General features: G+C 44.1%; 1 protein-coding gene across 2 annotated transcripts in view; it reads right to left on the bottom strand.

The window, feature by feature from the left end:
• Nucleotides 1-25,043, bottom strand: part of EFCAB11 (EF-hand calcium binding domain 11) — a 61,648-nt gene extending 36,605 nt beyond the window's left edge. For both annotated transcript variants that reach the window (XM_089661856.1, XM_089661855.1), the window contains exons 1-5: nt 24,949-25,043; nt 17,864-17,959; nt 11,673-11,709; nt 7,109-7,210; nt 5,066-5,156 (exon numbers count right to left, since the gene is read on the bottom strand). In XM_089661856.1, the coding sequence (XP_089517982.1) occupies nt 5,066-5,156; nt 7,109-7,210; nt 11,673-11,709; nt 17,864-17,959; nt 24,949-25,023 (401 nt within the window). In that variant the 5' untranslated portion in view covers nt 25,024-25,043. The remainder of the gene's footprint in view (nt 1-5,065; nt 5,157-7,108; nt 7,211-11,672; nt 11,710-17,863; nt 17,960-24,948) is intronic.
• Nucleotides 25,044-25,543: the final 500 nt, after the last annotated feature.

Raw genomic sequence — 25,543 nt, forward strand, 5'->3', positions numbered from 1 at the left:
GCCTGGCAGTACTGGGGTCATCAATTCAAATTCCAATCACGACACTACCTGCCTGGATTTGCATGTTCTCCCTGTGCCTGCATGAGTATCCTCCGGGTACTCCGGTTTCTTATCACACTCCAAAGACATGCTGATAGGTTAATTGGATCCTGTCTAAACTGGCCCTAGTATGTGTATGTATGAATGTGAATCAGAGACTTTAGATTGTAAGCTACTTGAGGGTTAGGGACTGATGTGAATGCACAATATATATGTAAAGCGATATGTATATTGACGACACTACACAAGTACCTGTAGCAGTAAAAATAATATGTGTTTCCATCATCCAGCTCTGCCCTATACATTACATCATTCCAACTTCCTCAGGGACACAATGTCCCTGATGAAGTCAAAATGACATAACTTGCAGGGTGGAGATGGATAACATAAGTGCACAACCGGAACTCTGGAAGAGGCAGTGACATGGTGGCTGCTCAAATGGTTTGTTCCTTTTCTTTTCTCTATGCATGATGATTTTAAGTGTACAGATTGGAGTGTACTGCTTTTGTAATCGTTGAAAACCAAGCCTTTTCTAGCACTTTTTGTTTACATGTAACATTCATTATTTTTGCTAGAAAATGTCTCCGAACCCCCAAACACTATATATTTGTTTTAAAGCGGAGGTCCTAGAGAATACATTTGTGGGTTTTGCAATTTTTTTTTAGGTTGCACGGTATTTGTGCAGTGACTTTTCTAATGCAATTTTTGGCGAAAAAGTAAATTGATACCAAACATGTCACGCTTTAAAATTGCACATGCTCATGCAATGGCGATAAACAACGTACATTTTACTAACCATAGGCAATGCTTTAAAAGCCTTTACAGATGATCACTTTAGATTTACAGAGGTCTGGTGCTAGAATTACTGCCCATGATCTGACGTTTGCGGTGATAGCTCACATGTGTGGGATGATCACAGTTTGCGGTGTTGTCTTATCATATCACTACCTTAAACTCAATCTTTCAAAAACTGAGCTTGTATTATTCCCCCCCCCCCCCGATCCCCCACTCATAACTTTACCATTAAGATCAACAGCACAGCCATTGGTCCTTCCCCTCATGCCAGGGTGCTAGGCGTAATCCTAGACTCTGTCCTCTCCTTTGGGCCCCACATCCACTCACTGGCTAAATCTTGCCACCTCAACCTCCGGAACATTTCCAAAATCCACCCCTTCCTGACCAATGACACCACAAAACAACTTATCCACACCTTGGTTATATCCCACCTCGATTACTGCAACTCCCTCCTCACTGGTCTACTGTTACACAGGCTATCCACCCTTCAGTCTATTATGAATACTGCTGCTAGACTCATACACCTTACCAACCGATCAGCGACTGCTGCTAGACTCATACACCTTACCAACCGATCAGCGACTGCTGCTAGACTCATACACCTTACCAACCGATCAGCGACTGCTGCTAGACTCATACACCTTACCAACCGATCAGTGACTGCTGCCCCTCTCTGCCAATCCCTTCATTGGCTTCCACTAACCCAACATATAAAATTAAAAATACTAACCACAGCTTACAAAGCCATCCACAACACTGCCCCTAGCTACATCACCAACCTCATCCACAGATACCGCCCAAATTGCCCACTCCGTTCCTCCCATGATATCCTCCTCTCTAGCTCTGCATCACCTCCCACGCTTGCCTCCAGGACTTCTCCAGACCTCTCCCATCCTCTGGAACTCCCTACCACAGCATGTCCGGTCAGCCCCCACCCTGTCTGCCTTTAGGTGATCTTTGAAAACTCACTTCTTCAGGGAAGCCTACCTAGGAACTGTACTTGAATTACCTCCACCAGATCATCCCCCGCAGCTATCACCTTTTGTATCCCCTCCCCCTTCCTTTAGATTGTAAGCTCCATGAGCCGGGCCCTCCTATTCCTTCTGTACTGAAATGTATTGTAATTGTACTGTCTCCCTTATATTGTAAAGCCCTGTGCAAACTGTTGGCGCCATATAAATCCTGTATTATAATAATAATAATCATATTATTAAAACTTCTTTTACAGAGAGACATCCAGCATGAATACTTGTAGATGTTAAAAGATGTCTTCTAGATTATGAGGTCCACACAAAAACAGTTCATAAGACAAATCTGTTGTCTTATATCAATGATGGAGGACGTATGACCAGTGTATATTTATGTATATGTACCTTTCCTGCAGCAACTAACAGTTCTTTTCCAGAGAGATGCATTTATTTAGATACAGATATTTGTTACAGATGACGGAAATCCGCCTGAATACTTGTAAATATTACAATGAACAACCCTCAAAGTCCCATTTAAAATACTTCATATCAAGTATGGAGATACTACACCGTCCACCATAGGTCTGATCTGTAATATGCACCAAGATAGCTTCCATGCATGCAATAATGTGAGTTATGATCTATACCTGTGCTCTCATATTAATGACAGGAAAAAGCTCCTCTTCCCAGCCAAAATAACTTCCCTTGAAATAGTTTACTGGAAGGGTTCCTGACCGGCTGACACAACACTTTTGATCTTACATGAAAAGGCTTCACTTGTCATTACTATAAATACTGTAACAATTAGGGCCACTATAGTGTTTCCCAGGTAATGAAGTCATCCTTTCACCATATAATACGCCCTTGAGTCTAATTACCATCAATAAATACTTCTTGTATGGTCAAATCCTATATACAATGTACGCTTTGGAATGTCTAATTAGATAAACAGGCTATTCCCCAAATACCAAAGTGACCTGAATAAAATTAACATAGCACAGAGTTCTTTTCATTTGTAAAGTGGTCTTTTCACACTGGCCTGTCCAAGAATGAACAGTATGTGTTTAACTACCTGCCGACCGCAGATAGCCGAATGACGGCTGCACTGCGGCCGGCCAGTTCTGGGTGGACGTCATATGATGTCCTCCCAGAACGCGCTCTCCTGCGCGCCCCAGGGGGCGCGCACCCGGCGATCTCCGTGATCGCTGTGTCCTACGGACACAGCTGATCACGTGATGTGGTAAAAGGCCAATCACAGCGGCCTTTTACCACGTGATCAGCGGTGTCCAATGACACGCTGATCAGAGGAAAATGCAAGTGCCGGTTCTCGGCTGCACTTTCCTCACGCTGTCAGATCGTGAGGAAAGTACTGCCGAGAACCGGCAGTTGTCAGAGCGGGGATCGGCACCGATCATCAGGGCACTGATGATCAGTGCCCTGATGATCGGTGCCCAGCAGTGCCACCCGCAAGCTCCGCCCACCTGTGCCCAGCAGTGCGTCCACTAGCTCCGCCCACCTGTGCCCAGCAGTGCACCCACCTGTGCCCAGCAGTGCACCCATCTGTGCCCAGCAGTGCACCCACCTGTGCCACTCTGCAGTGTCACACACCTGTGCCCAGAAGTGCCACCCACCTATGCCCACCAGTGCCACCCACCAGTGCTGCCAGTCAGTGCCACCAGTCAGTGCCCAGGGGTTGTGCCAGTCAGTGCCGCCAGTCAGTGCCCAGCAGTGATGCCAGTCAGTGCTGTCTATCAGTACCCATCATCAGTGTCACCTATCAGTGCCGCCTATCAGTGCTGCATATTAGTGCCGCCTGTGACACCTCATTAGTGCTGTCTATCAGTGCCGCCTATCCGTGCCATCTCATTAGTGCTGCCTATCAGTGCCCTTTAGTGCTGCCTATCAGTGCCCATCAGTGCTGCCTCATCAACGCACATCAGTGAAGGAGAAAAATTACCTGTTTGAAAAATTTTATAATAGAAACAAAGAAACTTTTTTTTTTTTTCAAATTTTTTGGGCTTTTTTTATTTATAGCGCAAAAAGTAAAGCGCCCAGTGGCGATTAAATACCACCAAAAGAAAGCTCTATTTGTGAGAAAAAAATGATCAAAATTTCATATGGGAACAATGTTGCATGACCGCGCAATTGTCAATCAAAATGCAGCAGCGCTGAAAGCTGAAAATTGGCCTGGTAAATAAGGGGGTATAAGTGCCTGGTAGGCAAGTGATTTAAAAAAAAAATATATATATATTTTTATTACACACAATATACTACATGAGAGACCAACAAATGCATTCGCCTGTGCGTGCAAACACGGAGGCACTTTAATTTTTTTTCTATTTTAACACTATCACTTTAATTTTACTTTTTATCACTTTTATTGCTGTCACAAGGAATGTAAACAACCCTTGTAACAGCAATAGGCCTGTGACAGGTACTCAATAAGACCCCAAATCCTTCCTCAGCCCTTAAAAGCATTCAATCCCACCAAGATCGTTGTAATGAATGCTTTTCTTTCTTAGAAATGGCGCTGTTTGTTTCTGAGTAAACATCTACAAACGCCAGCTGCTGGATCGGGACCCCTGTTGGGACATTAAACTTGCTAAGGTGGGGGGGTCAGCAAAGGTGTTGGAGTCCCCTTCCACTGCTTGTAATAGCAATCAGGTGGCTAGTTAGCCGCTCTGATTGCTATTGCAAGTGATACGATCGTTGGCGCTAAAAAATGGCGCAGCAGCCGCAGGCATCATTCCAGTACAACAGCTCAAACCCCAGACACGTACGGGAACGTCGTTGCAGCTAGAGATGTTAAATAAAATGCTGAAATGGAATTATGCTATGCGGAGTGTTTACATTTCACTTCCATGTCACATGGTGAACGGTGTGCAGTAAACCGAGACCCCTGAGGAAAACTAATAGCCCAGTAGGGTGTATAAAGAGCATTAGCCCTTAGAAATGTTGAGCCAATGTTCTATAGCAGAGGTCTCCGAACTACAGCCCGTGAGCCAAATTCAGCCCACTGCAAGATTTTATCCGGCCTGCAGCTAGGGTCAGTGGATTCTCACACAGGTCTCACCCAAACCCCCTCCTCTGGTCTCTAGCAAAGGTTCCTGTTGTTGTACCGTCACTGGTTGCTAAGATCACTGAGGTCCCAACAGCCAATCATATGCTTGCCCCAGCATTCACAGGACGACAGCACTTAACTGCAAGTAGAGAACTCCACTACACAACAATCCTACAACAAGGGGAAATGGAAAAAGTCTCACCGGAAGGCCTCTAGGACGGTGTGCTCGGGGATGTTTGGAGCCACACGTTTAAATGCCCTCTTAAAATCGTCCACATTTAAAAATCCGCGACCTGTTCAGAACATAGAAACATTGAAGAGTGATGGCAGAAAAATACTAGGCAGTCCATCAAGTCTGACCCTTTTATTTATTAATTTTTTTACCACTTACTGTTGACCGACTCGCTACCTCTGCAGGAAATCTATTTCAAGCATCAACTGCTCTTTTGGTAGAATAATACTTTTCTAAGGTTAGTTTTGAACTTTCCTCTTACTAGGCTGAGGTCCTGTCCCCGTGTTCCTGATCTTAGCTTAATATTGGAAATCCTGCCCTCCTGAACCTTAGTCACCCTCTTCATGTATTTCAAGGTTTCAATTATGTCTCCCCTTTTCCTTCTTTCCTCCAGACTGTACATACTGAGTTCTTGAAGTCTCTCCTGATATTTTTTTATCCCCCCAACCTTTCCCCCTTTCTGTTGCCCATCTCTTTTTGAAAGTGAGGTCTCCAGAACTGGACACAGTATTCTAAATAAGGTCTAGCTAAATATCTATATAGAGGAATCAGGACCGCTTTCCTCCTGCTGGTGACCCCTCTAGTGATATAAAGATCTATATAGAGGAATCAGAACCTCCTTCCTCCTGCTGGTGACCCCTCTAGTGATATAAAGATCTATATAGAGGAATCAGGACCCCCTTCCTCCTGCTGGTGACCCCTCTAGTGATATAAAAATCTATATAGAGGAATCAGGACCTCCTTCCTCCTGCCAGTGATCCCTCTAGTGATATAAAGATCTATATAGAGGAATCAGGACCTCCTTCCTCCTGCTGGAGGCCCCTCTAGTGATATAAAAATCTATATAGAGGAATCAGGACCTCCTTCCTCCTGCCAGTGATCCCTCTAGTGATATAAAGATCTATATAGAGGAATCAGGACCTCCTTCCTCCTGCTGGTGACCCCTCTAGTGATATAAAAATCTATATAGAGGAATCAGGACCTCCTTCCTCCTGCCGGTGACCCCTCTAGTGATATAAAGATCTATATAGAGGAATCAGGACCTGCTACTGGTGACCCCTCTAGTGATTCAAAGCTCTGTATAGAGGAATCAGGACCTCCTTTCTCTTCCTGGTGACCTTTCTAGTGATATAAAACATCCATATAGAGGAATCAGGACCTCCTTCCTCCTGCTGGTGACCCCTCTAGTGATTCAAAGATTTATATAGAAGAATCAGGACCTCGTTCCTCCTGCTGGTGACCCTTCTACTGATATAAAGATCTATATAGAGGAATCAGGACCCTCTGCCTCCTGCTGGTGACCCCTCTAGTGATATAAAGATACATATAGAGGAATCAGGACCTCCTTCTTCCTGATGGTGACCCCTCTAGTGATTTAAAGATCCATATAAAGGAATCAGGACCCAATTCCTTCTGCTGGTGACCCCTCTAGTGATTGAAAGATCTATATACAGGAAACAGGACTTCCTTCTTCCTCCTGGTGACCCCTATAGTGATATAAATATCTATATAGAGGAATCAGGAACTCCTTCCTTCTGCTGATGACCCCTCTAGTAATTTAAAAATCTATACAGAGGAATCAAGACCTCCCGCTGGTGACCCCTCTAGTGATTTAAAGATCCATATAGAGGAATCAGGACCTCTTTCCTCCTCAGGGTGACCCCTCTAGTGATATAAAGATCCATATAGAGGAATCAGGACCTCCTTCCTCTTCAGGGTGACCCCTCTAGTGATATAAAGATCCATATAGAGGAATCAGGACCTCTTCCTCCTGCCGGTGACCCCTCTAGTGATGCACCCCACAATTCCATTTGCTTTCCCCACTGCTAGGTCACACTGTGTGCCTATTCCTCAATAATCTGAAATGAGTACCTTCAAACTACAGTAAATTTTACAATCACGTAAAAACAATACAGATGCATAAAGTTTTTTTATAATCACACAGAGCAGAGTAATGAAACATTACTCCAGCTCAAACTTTTGCCCGTTAACTGGCTGAAAATGAATACTCACAGTGTGTATCGAAGACGGAGAAGATCTGTCTCTGCTCTCCGAAGTTTAGCTGAGCGCTCCTTTTTACAGACATCAGCTTTACAAATTCATCAGCTCGGATGCCTAGGGGTAGAAAAGATGTTGGTGTGTTATATGACTGCACAGAAGGCTCACCAAGCAATAATCTGCAGCGCCTGGAGCAGAGTACGGGGCTCCCTGGAACCAATCATTTTTCTTCTATTGATCAAATACAAGACGGGGAAGAGGAGACCGACGCACAGTGGCACACCATGATATCTACAAATCACATTCTGGAGGTCTATATAGTCAGCGGCATGAAAAAAAAAAAGATCATACAGTATGTGCTTTTATGGTCACAGATCAGTAACGCTCCTTAAATGATTTGATGTTAGCATTTAAATTCCTGCCAACCGCATATATGTGGAGGCTAGAAAAGTGGGCTGTAAAGCGGAAATTAAGTTCTACTGTAAGAAACAGTGAGCAGGCAGGCTGTTAGTGCAGAGGAGACGTGCACTGTCTCTTCTGCAATAAAATGCCCCTACCTGTCTGCTGATTGTCTTTTCTGGCACTGTAAACTCTGCTGTGCATGCACTGCTTGGCTTACAGTACCAGGCTGGTGATGACTAGCTCCTGCGCATGCGCAAGGGTGACATCATCTCCCACCAGCCAATGAAGAGGCCTGAAGACCAGCACTCACAAAAAGATGCAGAATGAAATGAAAACGAGAAGCGCACCAACCTTGCGCATTACCTCAGTAACCAAAATTTATTAATTGTAAAAAATATACTCACAAACAGCGAATAAAATCAGGCATGTAAGTCCTCACAGGGACTTGAAGATAACATGAGTCCCATCAGGGGAGTGGGTGTTCAGTACAGCTGACGCGTTTCGAAGGGGGTCCCTTCTTCCTCAGAGCTAACTGAACTATGAGTGCTCTCTCCTATATATACTCCTGGACTGAACCTAGGCCCTCCCCACTGGGTTGGGCAGTCTCAGGTTAGTAGGAGGGGCCAAGATATCGTCAACAGACAATCACTATTTGTAATGCCATCAGAGAGAAATGATATAGACAAACGTAAAATATAAAATATATAAAACCACATTTTGCATACACCACTTAGTATGCATGTAATATATCAACTTAGTGATGACACCAATGGAAATGATGATGATAGATAATACATGATGAAACATAATATATAGTAAATACTTAGTCTTATTCCATGATTCATTGGTGAGCGATGTATCAAATGGACAAATCATCCAGAGGGCTTGTCATGATGCTGGATGAGTGTATAGCAAATAATGTAAAATAGACTTAAGTTGTTAGTCAATGGATGTCTTAATGGATAGGTGTCCATAGTGACACAAACACATGTATATATATATGTAGACATATAAATCCACACACAAACCTTCAACCAGAAGCTGTATGATGTGTGCTACCAGGCAGCTGCATGTGCTTCATGATCGGATGATGGAGTATCCATGTCTCTGATGGATAGGATTGGATCAGTAATCTTGGATCCGTAATATTGTATAGTCAGCAGCAGAGGGAGATCTTATGTTTCCCTCTATAGCTGCAGGCTTACCCTGTGTGTGGAACGCACGCTAGTATGGCATGACTGCGCATGCGTGGACTAACATGCACATGCGCAGTATGAGGAGGACAGGTCCGTCGGCGCGATCACGTGAGCGCGCAGCACGCGCATCTGACGGCCACCAGATGCGCGTGCTGCGCGCTCACGTGATCGCGCCGACGGACCTGTCCTCCTCATACTGCGCATGTGCATGTTAGTCCACGCATGCGCAGTCATGCCATACTAGCGTGCGTTACACACACAGGGTAAGCCTGCAGCTATAGAGGGAAACATAAGATCTCCCTCTGCTGCTGACTATACAATATTACGGATCCAAGATTACTGATCCAATCCTATCCATCAGAGACATGGATACTCCATCATCCGATCATGAAGCACATGCAGCTGCCTGGTAGCACACATCATACAGCTTCTGGTTGAAGGTTTGTGTGTGGGTTTATATGTCTACATATATATATACATGTGTTTGTGTCACTATGGACACCTATCCATTAAGACATCCATTGACTAACAACTTAAGTCTATTTTACATTATTTGCTATACACTCATCCAGCATCATGACAAGCCCTCTGGATGATTTGTCCATTTGATACATCGCTCACCAATGAATCATGGAATAAGACTAAGTATTTACTATATATTATGTTTCATCATGTATTATCTATCATCATCATTTCCATTGGTGTCATCACTAAGTTGATATATTACATGCATACTAAGTGGTGTATGCAAAATGTGGTTTTATATATTTTATATTTTACGTTTGTCTATATCATTTCTCTCTGATGGCATTACAAATAGTGATTGTCTGTTGACGATATCTTGGCCCCTCCTACTAACCTGAGACTGCCCAACCCAGTGGGGAGGGCCTAGGTTCAGTCCAGGAGTATATATAGGAGAGAGCACTCATAGTTCAGTTAGCTCTGAGGAAGAAGGGACCCCCTTCGAAACGCGTCAGCTGTACTGAACACCCACTCCCCTGATGGGACTCATGTTATCTTCAAGTCCCTGTGAGGACTTACATGCCTGATTTTATTCGCTGTTTGTGAGTATATTTTTTACAATTAATAAATTTTGGTTACTGAGGTAATGCGCAAGGTTGGTGCGCTTCTCGTTTTCATTTCATTCTGCAGTGTTGATTGGGCTTCCCCAGCCTTGTTTTGGAGCCGCACAGCCCTTTATGCATTGGTGGACGATCCCTCCAGGCCTGGTTCCATCTGTTCGCCACCTGTCTGAGCCCTAGAGCGCAGGAGAATTCGTCTTTGACTCACAAAAAGATAGCAATGCTGGCAAGAGACTGTTGGACGGCTAACTATTCATTCTTTAGTTCCACTTTAACAAACGCTAAGGGAAAGCACCAATTTTTTTCTTTTAATAAAAAATGTTGGGGGGTCCAAGCAATTAATGCAAACAAAGTCCTAGCAACCAATGATGCTGTGAGGATGGCAGCCTCCTAGCAACCAATGACGATGTGAGACTGAAAGTATCTTAGCAATTAGTGATGCTGTGAGGCTAACTGCTTTCTAGCAACTAATGATGCTGTGAGACCAATAGCATCCTATTGGCCTCACATGCTGCTCTGAGGTCGATAGAGCCCTAGCAACCAATGATGCTGTGAGGATGGCAGCTTCCTGGCAACCAATGATGATTTGAGACGTAAAGTGTATTAGCAATCAGTGAAGCTGTGAAGCCAATAGCATCCTAGCAACCAAAGATGCTCTGAGGTAAATACAGTGCTAGCAAGCAATGATTCTGTGGGGCCAAGAGCTGCCTAGCAACCAATGATGCTGTGAGGCTGGCATCCACCAATGATTGACTCTATGAGGATGACAGACACCTAGCAACCAATGACCCTGTGAGGATGACAGCATCCTAGCAACTAATGACACTGTGGGGTCAACAGCATTCTAGCAACCAATGACCCTGTGAGGATGACAGCATCCTAGCAACCAATGACCCTGTGGTTTCAACAGCATTCTACCAACTAATGGCCCTGTGGTTTCGACAGCATTCTAGCAACTAATGGCCCTGTGGGGTCGACAGCATTCTAGCAACTAATGGCCCTGTGGGGTCGACAGCATTCTAGCAACTAATGGCCATGTGGGGTTGACAGCATTCTAGCAACTAATGACCCTGTGGGGTCAACAGCATTCTAGCAACTAATGACCCTGTGGGGTTGACAGCATTCTAGCAACTAATGGCCCTGTGGGGTCGACAGAATCCTAACAACTAATGACCCTGTGGGGTCGACAGCATCCTAGCAAACAATGACCCTGTGGGGTAGACAGCATCCTAGCAATCAATGACCCTGTGGTGTCAACAGCATTCTGGCAACTAATGACCCTGTAGGGTCGACAGCATCATAGCAACCAATGATTCTATAAGGCAGACAGCATCTTACCAACTAATGACTTCTTGAGACCAAGAGCATCCTATCAACTAAAGATGCTGTTAGGCCGACCGATTTCTATCAACCAGGATGGCACAGCCCTGCATACACCAAAATGACATTAGTTTAATTGGCAAGTTGAGTTGGGAACTTTTCTCTTTTTTCTCTCAATGCATCGCCCGTCCATGTGTTCCTTGCTGTGAAGGCCAGTTATAGACTGGGGCAGTGGCCATTTTTTGTACTATTATGACTATTCTGCCAGTATAGGGTTGCAAATGCATTACTGAATTGCGTTCAATGTGCCCTCCTCGGCCGTATCTGCATGTCCTTCGTCCTTCATCCAGTACTATGCTGCACTCTCAATACCATGAAAAGTTATTTTCAAGAGCCAGAACACTCGATCTCAGAGGAAAAGTAAAAAGAATGCCAAGAGGTAGAAAGGAGATACCCAAGATACACACAAGAGGAACCCCACAAGGAAGTGATATAGGAGATGGACAGCTAGAAAAGGAATAATAATATGATTCGATCACAATGATATCATACACACAGATATGAACACAACATACTGACCCCCAGACTTGGAAGATAACATGGAGTCAACTTCCAGCTGAAAGAGAAATAAAACGGTCAGTCAGTATGTATAGCAGGAAAGCTAATATAGTAATGTGATATTAATACATTCACTTATAACAAAAACTATATCAGAACTAATAAAATTATTGAAAAAAAAAATAAAAAACAGAAAAAAAACAAAAACACAACAAATATTTTATCTTAGGTAATTATCAAGTTAATCAGAGAATAAACAGGACCATAGAAGAAACAAAACACAAACACTTCATAGGTGTGGTTAAAGCGTAATGTCACCCGAAAAGGAAGTTCTGCTGCCCCCCCCCCCCTTCTTCTGCTTGTGTTTGAATTTGAAGGTTGTTTGTTTTTTCCTCCCTGGGAGTAGGTACCTATTTCGGACAGGTAAGCAGAGCAGAAGTCCACCGCCACCCTCACAACCTTCTGGGACATGTCTTAACGACTTGCCTACCGGGCACTTGTACCCCCTTCCTGCCCAGGCCAATTTTCAGCTTTCAGTGTTGTTGCACCTTTAAGGACAATTGCGCGGTCATGCAACATTGTACTCATTGAAATTTGTATCATTTTTTTCTCACAAATAGAGCTTTCTTTTGGTGGGCGTTTTATTTTTTGCGCTATAAACAAAAAAAAGAGCAAAAAATTTGAAAAAAAAAAAGTTTCTTTGTTTCGATTATAAAACTTTGCAAACAGGTAATGTTTCTCCTTCACTGATGTGCATTGATGAGGCTGCACTGATGGGCACTGATAGGTAGCACTGATGGGCACTGACAGGCAGCACGGATACACGGAACTGATGAGCTGGTACTGATGATGGGTACTTATAGTCGGCACTGATAGACGGCACTGCTGGGCACTGACTGGCGGCACTGCTGGGCTGCATTGATGGGCACTGGTGGGTGACACTGGTGGGCACAGGTGGGTGGCACTGCTGGGTATTTGTGGGTTGCACTGCTGGGAGGAACTGGTGGGTGGCACTGCTGGGCACCGATCATCAGGGCACTGATCATCGGTGCCGATCCTCGCTCCGACAACTGCCAGTTCTAGGCAGTACTTTCCTCACGCTCTGACAGCGTGAGGAAAGTGCAGCCGAGAACCGGTAATTGCATTTCTCGGTGATCAGCGTGTCATTGGACATGGCTGATCACGTGGTAAAAGGAAGCTGTGATTGGCCTTTTACCACATCACGTGAGTAAATCCCTGGGGGCGCGCAGGAGAGCGCATTCTGGGAGAACGTCATATGACGGCCTCCCAGAACTGGCCGGCCGCTGTGCAGCTGTCATTCAGCTACCTGCGGTTGGCAACCAGATAAGAAAACACAGCATGTCTTGCGCATGCGCAGTGGGAAACCAACTGTGAAACCACAGGAAGTCACAGTCAGCTTCCCACACCCAAGATGGCGCGCCAGGGACCTGAAGACTGGCAAAGAACTGGCCTGGGTGACAACAGTACTGGATCCCTGGGCTGCTTAGTGTCTGTGTATTAAGAGTCAGTAACTACAGTCATTTGTAGCTGCTATTTCTTTATAAATGACTGGAGTTCCACTTTAAATTAACCTTAATGTGTAATGTTCTGCATGTTGGATACGCAAACACCTTGTATTAAAGGGGCTGTAAACCTCAGACATGAAATATGAAAAAAGCATATCCCTCTATAGTGTGTACTTATCTCAGTCCAGAGCACTAAGTGTCATTTCTGCCCACTGCCTCCTTCCTCTACTATCAGTATGAATCACGTCTCACACGTTTTCCTGACACCAAGAGAAAAATGGTGACAGGGGAGGGAGCTCCAGCACACAGCCTATGATTGACAGCCTCAGCTTTGTTCCTGGGAGCTGTGTGGAGGGCAGTGTGTCTCCTCCCTTCAATCAGCTCTCAGAGCTCTCCTCACTGAGCTCTGCAGAGTGTGATTTCAGTTCTCTGTGCCTTTTTTCTGACATCTCAGACAAGCTTTTATAAAATTCCGCACTTTGAATGGATGTAGAGAAGTCAACAGATAAACTGGTACAACTTATGTAGGAGGATTAGTTTCATCTCTGTGTATCGCCTGAGGCCGGTCACTTCACTGGGTATATGGAAGGGATTACAACTAACAACATAAATTGGTATACAGATGATGCCTATTATTTTTAAAAAATACTTTACAGACTTGTAACAGTTAAAACAGAAATGTAAACACAACTGCCATTACACAAACTGCCAATCTCTAGTGACATCTTGTGGCTGAATAACAAAACTACCACAAGACAAAGTAGATGTAAACCCAACCACTGACATCTCCTGTGATCCCTAATGTGTTTATATTACTATAAAAGCCATCTTCAACCTTTATAAATTTGCAGCTTTCGTTAAAAAAAAAAAATCCGAGGATCATATTCAGGCACTTCCTGTTATAGAGTGGCAACACTCTGTCCTTGTCTGCCAATTGTGTTCCTGTGTTGTCACCCTGTGTCCATACTCAGGCACTTCCTGTTATAGATTAACAACCTTCTGTCCCGGTTTCCTAATTGTGCTCCTGCGTTGTCACCCTGGTGGCATTTTACTGAAACTGGAAAGTGCAAAATCTGGTGCAGTTCCGCATAGAAACCAATCAGCTTCCAGGTTTTATTGCCAAAGCTTAATTTACCAAGCTGAGAATAGAAGCTAATTGGCTACCATGCACAGCTGCTCCAGATTCTGACAGCTCCAGCTTTAGTAAATCTTCCCCTGTATCCATGTTAAGGCATTTCCTGTTATAGATTGACAACCTGTCTCCCAGTTGTGCTCCTGGGTTGTCATCCTGTCAAATGAGCTTCTGATGGAGACTACAAATAGCTGTGTCACAGGGTGGATAAAAATCAATGATTTTTTTAAAAAAATCAAAAAAAATCTGATTTTTTTTTATTTAAATCGGATTTTTTTTTAAATAAAATGCTTTTTGAGGAAAATATATTACCATCCAAAGGTTATTCCATCATGAAATAAAGATTAGTTTTTTAATTATGTAGAATAAGGCTGTATAGGTTTAATTTTTTTGGTAAATAAATTCCATGAATCCATTCACAATGTCATGCTCTTCCAGAGGTTTCTGTAAGATTATTGGGCAGTTTCTCTGCCTACAAGATATTATCACAGACGCTCGGTTTACTTTTGCAGTTCTCAAAACTGAATTTGACTCAGCGGAGATCACATGCCTCTTCTTCACAGCAAAAATGTTATAACATGAACAGAGTTAAGAAAAAGACCTTCATCCTAACTTCTACAAACCTATGAATACAGAATCAACCCCTTCAGTGCTAAGTTTCAAGAAGTTCAGTGAATAGAACAGAAACAATATTTTTCTGATTGTTTGGAGTGGAATAGATCTGCACAAGAAGAAAGTGAAACTAAGTGTGAGGGGGAGGGGCCGACAGTCTAAGTTTCTTCAAATATATAGATTTTGTTTAGCCAAATTAGTTAACAAACATGGATGTTTGTTTAACCTCCCTAGCAGTAATCCCGAGTGTAGCTCGGGGTAAAATGTCAGTACCAAAAGCGGTAACCCCCCCCCCGAGCTACACTCGGGCTTACCATGCTTCGCTGCATAGGGAGTCCCTGCAGAGCTTACCTTGTCCTTCGCTCCCACGATGTGTCCCCTGTAGCGTCCCCGGCCATCTCCTCCGGCCGATGCCGGCATCCGGCTTCTGTGTTCCGGTCCCTGTGCGTCGGGACGTACGGGCGCCGCCGGCGGGAAATTTTAAAATTTTAAAAAATGTCATTTTTTTCCAAACAAATTTTAGATAGTAAAACATTGCTGTTTCAACCCATTTCACATACATTGTGTCCCGAGTGCTTTGTCCGGCGCCCTGCCTGCATTTTGTCTGTTCTTTCTGCCTGGAAACTGAGAAACGTCCATGGCGTCCAAAAAGCGTCCCTTTAGGTCAAAAGCGGTTTTAGACCGGCTAGAGAACAGCGATAGTAAATCAGAACCACTTGCAGAATTGAGCGATAATGATTCGTGGGGGAAATTCATCATCAGACACTGAAAACGATTCTGCGACTTTGCTCAGCAATGTGCGAACTTGGCGCTATATTTCACATTTCAGTGTTTTTGATTTGATTATATTATTGAATTAAATTTATTATTATATTATTACTTTTTATGATTATTTATTAAATTATAATTTATGATTTCGTGTTTCAAATTGTATCATACCCGGGATGTTTAAGAGACTCTTGTTCGGACTGATTTCAGTGAGTTATTCCTAAAAATTACAGCCTACAATAAAAAAAACTACATATTTCCATGCAAAAAAATGTACCGCTTTGAGCACCAAAAGTCTGAAATAATCATACCGCCAGGGAGGTTAAGCAAATCACATATGCTGGAATGTTATTGTTTCAGTTGAATAAATCTATTTAAATTGTTATTATTAAGGTAATGATTATTTTTCTCCTTCCTAAGTACAACAGAAAAGTTGTCCAAATATGAATGATTAACCTATTAAACTGGGGATAAAAAAACTAATATGAAAAGTTGTTATTCTAAAAATATTCATCTACTTGCATATTAAAGTTATACCAGCAAGAATTAGTCTTTATGTAGAAAACTAGGATTTAAATCAAGCCTGACTAGTGATTTAAATCGTGATTTAAATCAGTTTGATTTAAATCAAATCCACCCTGCTGTGTCGTGTTCTTTAGTTATAATCAGATTAGTAATCTGTGGCTCAGTGTTCTCCGTCCAGCACATGTCAGAGCTATATAATGTATAATAATAATAATAATATTTTGTGTGACTCTGGGGGACATTAGAGTGTACATTTTTGTTTATTTGAAATGCTACAAACATACAGATTGTTATTAAAAACATATTTACATATATAAAAAAAGACATAAAAAAAACTAAATTATATATATATATATATATATATATATATATATATATATACACACACACACACACACTATATATATATATAAACAAACAAGCTTACATCGCCAAATAACAGAACAGAAAACAGCTTTTTTTCTGAAAATAACATAAATAGAACTATATACACAGAAAAATTATTTTATTATCTGCAAATTACTAAATTATGCGAAACACAACCCTACCTCCACCTACACACACCATTGGGCTAAGAAACGATTAAACATTTATCCCATGCATCCAGCCTTTTTAAAAAAATTTGATCTTATAAAAAATCTGGGGACATGAAAGGACAGTCGCACACCCAGAGATTGATAGACAGCAGCTACGGGGACCTGACATTCCTCCACCCCTTTGTCCAGGCTCCTGGCTGCCAACTGTCCTTCTCAAGACCCCAAATCTCCCCAACTTCACCCAGAATGCTGTGCACCACCACCATGACAGGAAAAACTTTTTTCTGAGTGGAAACCTGACACCATGCATTCCACGTGTAGTAGCGGACTACTAAGCTAACTAGGAAAAGTATCTCAAAATCAAAATCCCGGTGAGTTTGAAAGGCTCCGTATGACCACTCCGCGTAACTCAAGCGGGAAAGGAAAAGGATCCCCAGAGCCCCACCCACCTGCTTATAGACTTCTATATATTGAAGAAACATTGACGCAAGTAATGGTGTATCGTCTCCTCCACCCCACCCCACTCTTGGACTACCACAGTCCTCCGCAGAGTGTTGCTTCAGGTTGCCCTGCACATAGAGTCTGCCATGGAACGATTGCCAAGCCCAATTTATGACACACAGGGCAAAGGAAACGTCATTCTGTTGGGGGTTTTCTTTAGTTATAAAAAGATTAGTAATCTGTGGCTCAGTGTTCTCTGTACAGCACTGCGGTATATGTCAGAGCTATATAAATGTATAATAATAATGTGAGACTCTGGGGGACATTAGAGTGTAAGCTCCTGTGGTGCAGAGATGATGTGACTGGCCTAGTGTTCTCTGTACAACACTGCAGTATATGTCAGAGCTATATAAATGTATAATAATAATAGTGTGTGACTGTGGATTAGTAATCTTTTAAGCTCTGAATGACAGAAGTCACAGTTCCAGATCCTGTGACCACTGTGATTGGCTGTCATGCTGGTCACATGATTGTGAAACCTTACCATAGCTCCTGATGATAAACATTGACAGTCGCATTTGAAAGTTATGGCTTACCCCTTCACACCCCCCCCCCCCCCCCCCATTTATACTGCATATGAGAGGTGGACGTCACAACACCAACAGGAATTACCTTGCAGGGTTTGTAGCCGAACAACATCACCATGGCCACCTTGAAGTCTTCTCTACTCAGGTATCCTTTCTGGCCCACATCACATGCTGAAAACACCTGGAGAAACACAACATGATACAATGTAACACCCCCATCATACAATGTAACACCCCGTCATACAATGTAATGCCCCCCGTCATACAACGTAACGCCCCCCCCCATCATACAATGTAACGCCCCCCGTCATACAACGTAACTCCCCCCCGTCATACAACGTAACGCCCCCCCGTCATACAACGTAACGCCCCCCCGTCATACAACGTAACGCCCCCCCGTCATACACTGTAACACTACCCGTCATACAATGTAACACCCTCATCACGCAATGTAACACCCCTGTCACGCAATGTGACCTCACCCCTTTCACACAAGGCAACACCCCCCGTCACACAATGGAACACCCCCTTCCCCCGTCACACAATGGAACAACCCTCCGTCACACAATGGAACAACCTCCCATCACACAATCCCCATCACACAATGGAACAACCGATACACATCCACCGCCTCCTGCGTTCAGATCAGAGGAAGGTTAATCCAATAAAATGGTAATGTTCATCCAATACTGATCAAAGGTTGTGCATCTCTAACATGAAGCTGGGGAAGCTTGATATAGACTGTAGTAGAGAACATAAGAAAAGCGCGCACCAACCTTGCGCATTACCTCAGTAAACAGTTCATGTATTTATTGATAAATTAAATCATGTATTTATTGATAAATTAGTGCGAGTTCCATCCGGAAGGGAGATAAACTCTCGGTCAAGCCGACGCGTTTCGAAGGGGGGGTCCCTTCTTCCTCAGAGCTTAAAAGGTCTACAGTGAGCACCCGGATTGCTGATAGGATATTCTATTAGATTCAGTTTCTATTCTTAGGAGGCATTCTGTTACTATGTGTCAGTTTTGCAAAACTGACAGAAACACTGATACATAGTGACAGAATGCCTCCTAAGAATAGGAACTGAATCTAATAGAATATCCTATCAGCAATCCGGGTGCTCACTGTAGACCTTTTAAGCTCTGAGGAAGAAGGGACCCCCCCTTCGAAACGCGTCAACTTGACCGAGAGTTTATCTCCCTTCCGGATGGAACTCACACGTGACTTTTAACCCTGTGTTGGTTATGGATGTTATGTGCATGTATTACTGCTACTCTTGTGAGCATAATATATTAAAAAATTCATGAACGGTTTACTGAGGTAATGCGCAAGGTTGGTGCGCGCTTTTCTTTTGTTCTATACTACACAATGGAACAACCCCCCGTCACACAACGGAACAACCCCCCGTCACACAACGGAACAACCCCCCGTCACACAACGGAACTACCCCCCGTCACACAACGGAACTACCCCCCGTCACACAACGGAACTACCCCCCGTCACACAACGGAACAACCCCCCGTCACACAACGGAACAACCCCCTCACACAAAGGAACTACCCCGTCACACAACGGAACAACCCCCCCCCCCGTCACACAACGGAACAACCCCCCGTCACACAATGGAACAACCCCCCGTCACACAACGGAACAACCCCCCGTCACACAACGGAACAACCCCCCGTCACACAACGGAACAACCCCCCGTCATACAACGGAACTACCCCGTCACACAATGGAACTACTCCGTCACACAATGGAACAACCCCCCGTCACACAATGGAACAACCCCCCGTCACACAATGGAACAACCCCCCGTCATACAACGGAACAACCCCCCGTCATACAACGGAACTACCCCATCACACAATGGAACTACTCCGTCACACAATGGAACAACCCCCCGTCACACAATGGAACAACCCCCCGTCACACAATGGAACAACCCCCCGTCACACAATGGAACAACCCCCCGTCACACAATGGAACAACCCCCCGTCACACAATGGAACAACCCCCCGTCACACAATGGAACAACCCCCCGTCACACAATGGAACAACCCCCTGTCACACAATGTACCATCCTGGATCCTATGATTATTATTATACAGGATTTATATAGCGCCAGCAGTTTGCACAGTGCTTTACAATATGAGGGCAGACAGTGCAGTTACAATACAATTTAATACAGACTGATATGTCTGTTAGTAGATCAGTGACACTGAGGAGACTGATGGGGTGAGCTGAGGGGTAGAGAGGTAGGCAGGAGCAGACTGACAACTCATGGGGCCCCCGGGCAATAGGGGATCATGGGGCCCTTGTGTCCTAGCCCATACTCAAACCACACCCAAAGAAGCCTATGAAAAGTACCAAGGGCATTTCATGGGGCCCCCTACTGACCCCGAGCCCTCGGGCAGTGCCTGAGTTTCCAAATGGTCAGTCCGCCCCTGGAGGTAGGTTTGGGTGTTATCAGCATAAAAATGGTATTGGAAACCATAGGAAGCTATCAGCTGACCCAAGGAAGAAGTGTAGATGGAGAATAGGAGAGGTCCAAGGACAGAACCTTGGGGGACCCCGACAGAGAAAGGAAGAGGAGGAAGTAGAATTATAGGTGATGCTAAAGATGTGGTGGGATAAGTAAGATGAGAACCAGCGAAGAGTTCAGTCACAGAGACTGAAGGAGTGGAGGTTTTTTTTTTTTTGAGGAGGAGGAGGAGGGGTCCACTATATCAAAGGCAGAGAGGTCCAGGAGTACAGAATAGTGTCCATTGGTTATAACCATTAGTAGATCGATTGTGAGATTTAGGAGAGCGATTTCTGTGGAGTGTTGATGGTGAAATCCAGACTGAAGGGGATGAAGAAGGTCATTCTCAATGAGGTGGAGGCTCAGTTGGTTGCAGAGCAGGCGTTCAAGGAGTTTGGAGGAAAAGGGGAGCGAGGAGATGGGGTGCAGGTTAACCGGCTCCCAACCATGCTATAGCCGAAAGATGGCTACAGAGCGGTCGGCTAGTTCTGGAGGGGCGTCCATGGACGTCCTCCTATAACCACACCCCCCTGGGGTGTGTACTGTGTGTGATCTGTGATTGGTGTGTCCTTCAGACACAGCTGATCATGTGTCCAAATAAAGGGTCAATCAGAGATGCCTTTTATCATGTGACCAGCTCTGTCCAATCACATCACAGTGTAAATAGGAAATGCTGGTTACCGACAGTCCTCTCCTCACGCTGAGTGGTGTGTGAGAAGAGCCTGTCAAGGGAATTTCTCAGGGGGACATCTACACTGATCGTCAGGGCACTGATAGTCAGTGTAGCCCCATCGATGCAGCCAATAGTGCCCATCAGTACTGGCTTTCAGTGCCCATCAGTGTCACCTATCAGCGCAGCCTCATCAGTGCCACCTATCAGCGCAGCCTCATCAGTGCCACCTATCAGCGCAGCCTCATCAGTCATCAAAATAAAGTAAACTTGATTACCATCTAATCACAATATAGTGTGAATATAAAAACTTAAATAGTCACCCAAAATATTAAAAATAAAAATAAATATAAATAAAATAAAGAAAAAAAAATATAGAAAAAAATATAAAAAAAATATATATATAAAATATATAAAAAATCACAATCAAAAACACCCAAAAATCCAAAAAAAATCCAAAACAAGGAGTCCCAAAATTTTCCAAATCTTTATCTGTGATATCTTAATTCTTCATATCTTCCAACATTCTTAGTGATATACTTCAAACCCGATCTTCATATACCTCAAGAAAAAAGAGCTCAACATGTGTGATATCTTCAAAAACAGAGTTATCTAAACAACTGTGCCACACGTGTTTCATGCACATAAAAATAAAAATATATGTGCCACCATAACCGTGAGAAAAAGGATAGCCCTCAGCCTTAGGAGTCAATCCACTGCATACCACCAACGAGAGTTCATAGTTACCCTCACAGTGATATCAAGGGTCTGAGTATTGCCTTCCACTTTATAGGTATTCTTTCAGCCTTTCCAGCCACTTCCCACAGACCTCAATAACAGACCATGGATCAGTATATGTCAAAAACACTTATAACACTTTATTGTAGCAACTTACATTCAAGTAAGATAACATCAGCTTCACAAACGGTATATTCCCAATCCTTCCTCTCATCGCCAGTGTATAGATTGCCACACTATCTCACCTCCGAGGGAGGAATGATTGCCGTGGGTTCCTAGTCCCTCAAAGCCCCATGAGGATTGCAGTAAACACATCCGCATGTACCAGGATCAAAGATGGCCGTCGCCGCACTTCCGGAAGAGCGTACCTACGTCACCACGTCACGTGCCCCGGACGCGTTTCATCACATCCGACTTTTTCAACAGGGATCCCTGTTGAAAAAGTCGGATGTGACGAAACGCGTCCGGGGCACGTGACGTGGTGACGTAGGTACGCTCTTCCGGAAGTGCGGCGACGGCCATCTTTGATCCTGGTACATGCGGATGTGTTTACTGCAATCCTCATGGGGCTTTGAGGGACTAGGAACCCACGGCAATCATTCCTCCCTCGGAGGTGAGATAGTGTGGCAATCTATACACTGGCGATGAGAGGAAGGATTGGGAATATACCGTTTGTGAAGCTGATGTTATCTTACTTGAATGTAAGTTGCTACAATAAAGTGTTATAAGTGTTTTTGACATATACTGATCCATGGTCTGTTATTGAGGTCTGTGGGAAGTGGCTGGAAAGGCTGAAAGAATACCTATAAAGTGGAAGGCAATACTCAGACCCTTGATATCACTGTGAGGGTAACTATGAACTCTCGTTGGTGGTATGCAGTGGATTGACTCCTAAGGCTGAGGGCTATCCTTTTTCTCACGGTTATGGTGGCACATATATTTTTATTTTTATGTGCATGAAACACGTGTGGCACAGTTGTTTAGATAACTCTGTTTTTGAAGATATCACACATGTTGAGCTCTTTTTTCTTGAGGTATATGAAGATCGGGTTTGAAGTATATCACTAAGAATGTTGGAAGATATGAAGAATTAAGATATCACAGATAAAGATTTGGAAAATTTTGGGACTCCTTCTTGTTTTGGATTTTTTTTGGATTTTTGGGTGTTTTTGATTGTGATTTTTTATATATTTTATATATATATTTTTTTATATTTTTTTTCTATATTTTTTTTTCTTTATTTTCTTTATATTTATTTTTATTTTTAATATTTTGGGTGACTATTTAAGTTTTTATATTCACACTATATTGTGATTAGATGGTAATCAAGTTTACTTTATTTTGATGATTGTTTGTACTTCAGGGGAAGGATTGTGGTAGTAACTTGATGGGGATTCTATTTTGAGAAAGGATAGTGCTATTCCTTCTACAGCAGCCTCATCAGTGCCACCTATCAGCGCAGCCTCATCAGGGCCATCAGAGCCACCTATCAGTGCAGCCTCATCAGGGCCCCTTCAGTGCCACCTATCAGTGCAGCCTCATCAGGGCCCATCAGTGCTGGAAACCACTTACTTATAAAACTTTGTAACAGAAACTTAGAAAAACTTTTTTTTCCCCAAACTTTTTGGTCTTTTTTTCATTTGTTTAGCAAAAAAATACCACCCCCCCCCCCCCCACAGTGGTGATTAAATACCACCAAAAAAAGCTCTGTCTCAAAAAATGTTAAAAACTTTGGGTACAGTGTTGCATGACCGCGCATTTGTCATTCAAACTGCAACAGCTCCGAAAGCTGAACATTGGCCTGGGCAGGAAGGGGGGGACAGTGCCCAGTAGGCAAGGGGTTAAGATTAGTGGGGTCCAGGGGGTGACAACATCATTATCAGATTATTCATCTATATAGTCGACATATACCATAGTGCTGTGCAGAGAACACACCAATCCCTGCACCAGAGGAGCTTACACTCTAATGCCCCCCCCACACACACTATTCTTATTATACATTTATATAGCTCTGACATATACCGCAGTGCTGTACAGAGAACACTGAGCCGGTCACATCAGACTCTCACCAGAAGAGCTTACACTCTAATGTCCCCTCCCTCACGGTCACATATTATTATTAAAATACATGTACAGTGTATATAGTTCTGACATATCCCATAGTACTGTACAGAGAACACACCAATCCCTGCACCAGAGGAGCTTACACTCTAATGTCCCCTCCCCCCCACAATCACACACTATTATTATTACACATTTATATAGCTCTGACATATTCTGTAGCGTTGTACAATGTGTCTCGGTGTTCTCTGTACAACGCTGCTGTATATGTCAGAGCTATATAAATGTATAATAATAATAATAGCGTGTGTGTGTGGGGGGGGCATTAGAGCGTAAGCTCCTCTGGTGCAGGGATTGGTGTGTTCTCTGTACAGTACTATGGTATATGTCAGCGCTATATACATGTATTTTAATAATAATATGTGATTGTGGTGGGAAATTAGAGCGTAAGCTCCTCTGGTGCAGAGCCTGATGTGACTGTGGGGGGAGGGCACATTAGAGTGTAAGCTCCTCTGGTGCAGAGCCTGATGTGACTGTGGGGGGAGGGCACATTAGAGTGTAAGCTCCTCTGGCGCAGAGCCTGATGTGACTGTGGGGGGAGGGCACATTAGAGTGTAAGCTCCTCTGGTGCAGAGCCTGATGTGACTGTGGGGGGAGGGCACATTAGAGTGTAAGCTGCTCTGGCGCAGAGACTGATGGGACTGTGGGGGAGGGGACATTAGAGTGTAAGCTCCTCTGGTGCAGAGCCTGATGTGACTGTGGGGGGAGGGCACATTAGAGTGTAAGCTCCTCTGGCGCAGAGACTGATGTGACTGTGGGGGGAGGGCACATTAGAGTGTAAGCTCCTCTGGCGCAGAGACTGATGGGACTGTGGGGGAGGGGACATTAGAGTGTAAGCTCCTCTGGCGCTGGGACTGTGGGGGAGGGTACGTTACAGTGTAAGCTCCTCTGGTACAGAAACTGATGTGACTGTGGGTTGGGGGGGGGAGGGGACATTAGAGTGTAAGCTCCTCTGGCACAGAGACTGACGTGACTGGCTCGGTGTTCTCTGTACAGCACTGAGGTATAACAGAGCTAAATGTAGATATGATAATAATAGTGTGTGACATTCCTGTGGTGAGGTCTCTGTACACCGTTGCGGTATAGGTCAGCCCCATAGCGGTGTTTCTCTCTCTCACCGATCGGATCCTTTCCTCCTCTCCCCTCGCTGACATGGTCCCGGACGTAGCTCTTCTTTGCGGAAGAGTCACCATAACAACCGAACTTCCGAATCTGCCGCCTAGAGACCGAGGTGACTCAGGATTGGCCAGTCTCTGCAGACGGCAGGAAGCCTCGGACGCCTATTGGTTGAATTAGCCCGCCCTCTTCTCCTCTGCCAATTACGTTGAGTCGGGAGGAGAGAACTGGGCTCTATCTAATGATAGGATTGGCTGGAGGGAGGAGGAAGGGCGGGGTCTGTGGATTCCCTTCCTCTTAGTTTTGGAGCTTCACATAAACATATTTTTGCGGCCAGCAGAGGGCGGAAGATGTGTGTATTGGTTGCCGGGCTCTGATAGCTCATGGTGCGCTGAGGAGTGACGTCATTAAGCAGGGACACACGTGGAGCAGATTGAGCAGGTGACAGATGGAAGCAGACACCGATACAATGTAACACTGAGGGACAATTATGGGTGGAGCAGACACTGATACAATGTAACACTGAGATGAATAGGGGGGGAGAGGACACCGATACAATGTAACACTGAGGAATAAATTTCCTTTTCATCACCTTGG

Source organism: Staurois parvus, unplaced genomic scaffold (genome assembly GCF_062004578.1).
Source record: "Staurois parvus isolate SC_StPar_1 unplaced genomic scaffold, SC_StPar_1.0 ptg001398l, whole genome shotgun sequence".
Lineage (NCBI taxonomy): Eukaryota > Metazoa > Chordata > Amphibia > Anura > Ranidae > Staurois > Staurois parvus.